The sequence below is a fragment of the Quercus suber genome, unplaced genomic scaffold, assembly GCF_002906115.3.
Source record: "Quercus suber isolate HL8 unplaced genomic scaffold, Cork oak 2.0 scaffold_298, whole genome shotgun sequence".
NCBI lineage: Eukaryota > Viridiplantae > Streptophyta > Magnoliopsida > Fagales > Fagaceae > Quercus > Quercus suber.
Window position 1 is genome coordinate 722,371 of NW_027069754.1, and position 5,271 is coordinate 727,641.

General features: G+C 33.5%; 1 protein-coding gene across 1 annotated transcript; it reads left to right on the plus strand.

The window, feature by feature from the left end:
- Positions 1-379: 379 nt before the first annotated feature.
- LOC111982989 (DET1- and DDB1-associated protein 1) lies at positions 380-4,939 on the plus strand. The gene is made up of 4 exons (XM_024014620.2): positions 380-678; positions 4,451-4,511; positions 4,637-4,701; positions 4,865-4,939. Exons 1-4 carry the CDS (start codon positions 595-597, stop codon positions 4,937-4,939), a joined length of 285 nt encoding a protein of 94 aa, XP_023870388.2. The 5' UTR covers positions 380-594.
- The last annotated feature ends 332 nt before the right edge of the window (positions 4,940-5,271 follow it).

A 5,271-nucleotide genomic window follows, 5' to 3' on the forward strand; every position in this document is an offset into this window, starting at 1 on the left:
GTATAGTAGTTCTTAAGAATGATATTCATAAGGCTTTGAGTTTAAAGGATTTTTTGGCTTTGAGTTTAAAGGATTTTTGCCCTGGGGCTATTCTAAGAGATTCCTCCATGTAATAATCTGGGGTCTACGTGAAACCGAAAATTATATTCACCTAACCAAAAAAAGGAGGGGAGGGGGGGAGATATGGATAATACTAAGGATTAGTTTTTTTTTTTTTTGGATGAGACTAAGGATTAGTTTTGGTAATTAGGAATTGGGGGAGTACATTCCCCAACCAAAAAAAAAAAAGAATTGGATTGGATGAGACTAAGGATTAGTTTTGGTAATTAGGAATTGGGGGAGTACATTCTCCAACCAAAAAAAAAAAAAAAGAATTGGGGGAGTAGCGGAAGATAAAGAATGGGCCCAAAATAAGTTATTTTATTTTAATTTATTTTTTTCTGTGGGTGGAAACCCAAAACAAATTGTTGTATATATAGGATTATCAATTTGCCATTCTCAAATCTCAACACTCGAGTCTGCTTTTAGAATCGCCGCATTGTGCTCCCTTTCTCTCTCTCCCTAGATTTTTGTGCCGAAAGAAACCAGCATTTTATGGGTTCTCTCTTTGGTGACTGGCCGTCATTTGACCCTCACAACTTCAGCCAACTCCGACCCTCCGATCCTTCTAGTCCTTCTGTAAGTATTTCGTTTTTTACTTCTAAACCAAACCCAGTTTGATATTAAGTTTCATAGTCATGGAAAGCTTTCAACTTTGTATGATTTTTGTAGCTTTTTGATATACCCACTTGTGTGTGTGCGTGTGTGTGTGTGTGTTTTTTTTTTTTTTGGGGTACTGAACTTAATGGAAATTTGTAAAGGTTTTTAGTGCTAAGGGTGACAGGTTAGAAACACATTGATTTGTGTAGGCAAATTTTAGTCTCTGAAATTGATCAATTTGATATTTCTGAAGATTTTTGCTTCATGGAAATCTGAATGGTAGGTACTTTAACTTGGTTGGGTACTCTTTATTAACATAATGGGGCATTTGGTATGAGACACTGATGCTCTTTGCAGCACTGAGCCTAAGATAAAACTTTTCATAGTAACAGATACTGGGATTTATTTTGATTGATCTGAAAATTGAGAATTTCTTGAATGGTTAGTTTAATATTAGAAAGAATTTTTTTTTTCTTCTTAAATTTGCTGAGTTTTGTTGGGAATGATTATTCAACCATTAACTTGGGCTTGACGTGGATAAAATTGAGGGAGGAATGTAAGTGAGTCTCTGAGTTGAAATGCATTTAGAATATTTTTATGCTTTCTACCAAGCAAACCTCTGTTGCTCATAGAACATTAGCTTGATGTGTGTTAGGTTCTTAGTGGCTCCTCAATATCTAGAATATAAGCCATAATCACAAACTTTTCATATCCAAACTTTGCTTTCTTTTTAGTGTGGAAGTCAATGTGATGTTTTAGTTCTCAGTTCTCTTATTCCCATGTGCCATACCTGAAACAAAGTAAAGTCGCATTTTTTCCTGGTCATGGGGTGGCTTGATGTTTCTTATACGAGCATTATCCTTTCATGCATTCGTAATGAAACCAATATATTAAAATTTTTTGATCCATGTCATGAATGAGATAATTTAATTCACTTTACTTGTTATGGTCTTAAATCTTGTTGAGAAGGTGGATATTCGGATTGATTCTAGAGAGGTGTCAAAAGAAGATCTTTCTTTGGATATTTAATTCTTGACTGATATCAATGGTAGATATATAAGCTGAGCCTTCTATGAGTAATTTGCCCTTCCAGTGATGTAATTAACTATGATAATATTGTTAATGGCAATGGAGATTTCTTATAATTAAATTCCTAGTAATCTGATAGTTTAAGAGACTATCTTCAGAACCTTAATAGGAAAGATTCAACGAAGAGACTGATTAGAGAGAAATTCTACATTATATTCTTCTCTTTCTTGTCTTTTTATGCGGTTGTTTGCATTTACACTCCAACTAAACCTTTTAATATGCGGTTTTTAAGGTTTCTACTAGGTAATGATTATGCTGGCAGAACTGCATGAATATTGCTGTCAAAGCATTAGTGATTCCTGTTGAATAACTTTTATAATATTTAAATCATAAGCATATACATTACTGTAGGTTAATAGATACGCACTAATACAATTCCATTCTTCCCATTGGTAATACATATATGCCTGGCATATCTTGAATCCACGACCTCACACTCCCCCTTGTTCTTACAAGTGGAGAAGGTGCCATTTTATCTGTACCTCATTGGCAATTCATTTAATATGTATTATTCTCTAGTACTTTGATAAATGATGGTATTTTGTTTTGGTTATGCTCTTCAGCACAACCTTTTTGCCCCCATGTACTTGACATAATTGTCATGTATATTGTGAGCATCTTATTTGCAGTAATTTGAGATAAACTATGCATATTTATCCTTTTAACACCACAAAATTTTTACTTGAAAATTTTCATGTTTTGTTATGAAGTTGCTTTGTATTTCCTTAGTCTGTAATAATAATAATATCTCCATCTAGGTCTATACTAGATCCTCTTGGGTAACATATATTTCCATATTCAGGTATTATACATTGAATTTCTAAAATTGAACAGAGCAAAAGAATACAAATTCCTTATACATAATAATAATAATATCTCCATCTAGGTCTATACTAGATCCTCTTGGGTAACATATATTTCCATATTCAGGTATTATACATTGAATTTCTAAAATTGAACAGAGCAAAAGAATACAAATTCCTTATACATACATAGGTAAAAAAGGCATTGCCATATATAATTATGCTGTAATTCAGAATTTAGCTATATGGCAGAAGTATGCGTTGGCATTTAAATGTTTGGTAGTTGTGACTACTATATTTTCATATGCGTTACTACTCAATTGCTAGGTTTCCAATTTGAGGTAGAAAATCTGGTGTTTAAAATTTAAATAGGAACTCACTTATGTCACTCCACAGAATTTGGGGTTTTTTTTTTTTGGCAAAGCTCTGCCAAATATATGTTGCATGGTTTTGACATGGTTATTATTTGGCAAGTCCCTTAGAGACATATGGTGTTCCAACTTTTGGTTCACAACCATTCCTTATATCTGGTAAAAGTGAACCAGCCTTTGTTTAGTGGATGACTGTTGACTGTTGACAAAAGGCTTATCAGACTGGAAATACTTGTGAATATTGGGAGATTGAAAGAAATAAGACGTGCTTTGTGGTAATCCTGAGGAGAGTGTGGAACACTTGCTTTTTAGTTGTAATTCACCAGGAGCATATCTAGTCATATGTTGAGGTGGTCTACAAAAGGGGGACTAAATTGGAGAATAAAGCAGATGAGGGGCAAGTCTGCCACAGCTAATATCAGAAAACTTTCTCTTAGCACGGATTTGGCTCGCGTTCAGTGCACAGGAGCACTGGACGTGACACAGACACAGCACATGTCCTAATATGGCCATGTTTTGGTCCTGTATCCCATCCAGTGCATAGAAGCACTAGATGGAAACATTACTCTTCATACTGAAGATTGAATGGGAGATTAGAGGCAACAATGCTGGTTTTTCTAGAGTTGATAGCCTTAGAAATGGAAAATTTTCTAGTAAATGGAATTTTTGCAACTTTTTGCATTTTTTCATTGTATTCTCATTTGTTTAGCAATAAAATTACTCTTTCATATAAAAAAAAAAAATATAAACTACCTATATGGTTGGTTTCTCTTAGTGAAGAAAGTGAGATTTGGCTCAAACTGATTGAGTTTACTTGTATGATGTTTGACCATATCCCTTAAAAAAATAGTGACAAGTAGCGACCAAAAAGATATAATGACATAACCTGAGGACAAATTAAATTTTAACTAGTTCAGAATTTAATGGGACCAGCACTGGGTAATGAAGTTCACAGTTACATTAGTTAACTTTCCAAATGCTTAAGAATATGTTTTCAATCCATTTAAGTTTAACGATTTTCTTAGTTGAAATCAATGGTATCTAAACAATCTCTCCATGTTTATAACAAAAATTATCATATGGTTTGCAATCTTGTGGGTATAGCATTATTAATAACCATACTGTTTTCCAGTTGAGGTCTTTGCAATTTGTATTTTTGTTATAGTATGGAAAATTGTACCATAGAGCTGTAGAGTGCAGGCTGTGATACTATTGGATACAGTTCTTCTAACCAAGCTAGATTCAAGTAAATAAGTTGCTGGTATAATAATATTTATAGATTATATCTTCTGGTGTGTCTCTTTAGCATTTGTGCAGATGTATGTTCAGGAAAATTGGATTGACTTCTTTGATGTATATTCTTATTTTGCTTGTAATCTTGAGAGTGAAAAATTTGTCACTTCCCATTCTTTGTTATATTTATGACATGTAAAATAAAAGCGCCGCATCTCTCTTTTCATTTATAATAACATTTCTCCCTTTATATAGAGAATGACACCTGCAACTTATCATCCTACTCACAGCCGCACCCTTCCACCACCTGATCAAGGTAGTGAAGTTTACTTGTTTCTTGTAATTAACGATTTACTTTTGTTACGACAAGTTCTCTCTGGTGTTTAGCTAATTCTTTGTATTAATTATTGTGGAACTGACCTGTTTAAACTCTTTTTGCAGTGATAACTACTGACGCAAAAAACATTCTCTTAAGGCATATCTATCAGCGTGCTGAAGAGAAGGATGTAATGTGTGCTTTATGATGCAAATTTAATTAAACACGCAACATGCACATTTGTGTGGCCACATAATGCACCCACACACACTGAGTCACTGACGGTATATATACAAAGGACAGTTTTTGAGATTCTGACATACTTCTAACTTTAATGGCGCCTCTTGTTGCAGTTGAGACCGAAGAGAGCTGCGCCAGAACATCTTGTACCTGATTTTTTTTTTTTTTTGGGTTGTTGTTGTTGTTAAGCCAAATATAGTTTTCCACATCAATAACCAATCCTAAATTTACACTTGTCACTAAATTAATTAAATGAAATTCTAAAGAATACATCAAATAGTGGCATGTGTCATTCTAGCTAGTTCACATTATAGTGGAAAATAAAAAAATCTTCATTGGTCACTTAGATAAGTCATCCAATTAAATTTTGATATTTGTGGTTGCAAAAAAAGAAATTGTGATATTTGTAGTGATAAATACCATTAGTAAAAGAAATAAAATATAGAAAATTATCGATAGACAGTAGTTCTTGTTGAACTTTTGCGATTTTGGGCCAATCAACATGGACCATTAATCTTCA

Coding starts and splice junctions, on each gene's coding strand:
- LOC111982989 (XM_024014620.2), top strand. CDS start 595: ATGGGTTCTCTCTTTGGTGACTGGCCGTCATTTGACCCTCACAACTTC. Junction 679..4,450: donor CCGATCCTTCTAGTCCTTCT/GTAAGTATTTCG, acceptor CCCTTTATATAG/AGAATGACACCTGCAACTTA. Junction 4,512..4,636: donor CCTTCCACCACCTGATCAAG/GTAGTGAAGTTT, acceptor CTCTTTTTGCAG/TGATAACTACTGACGCAAAA.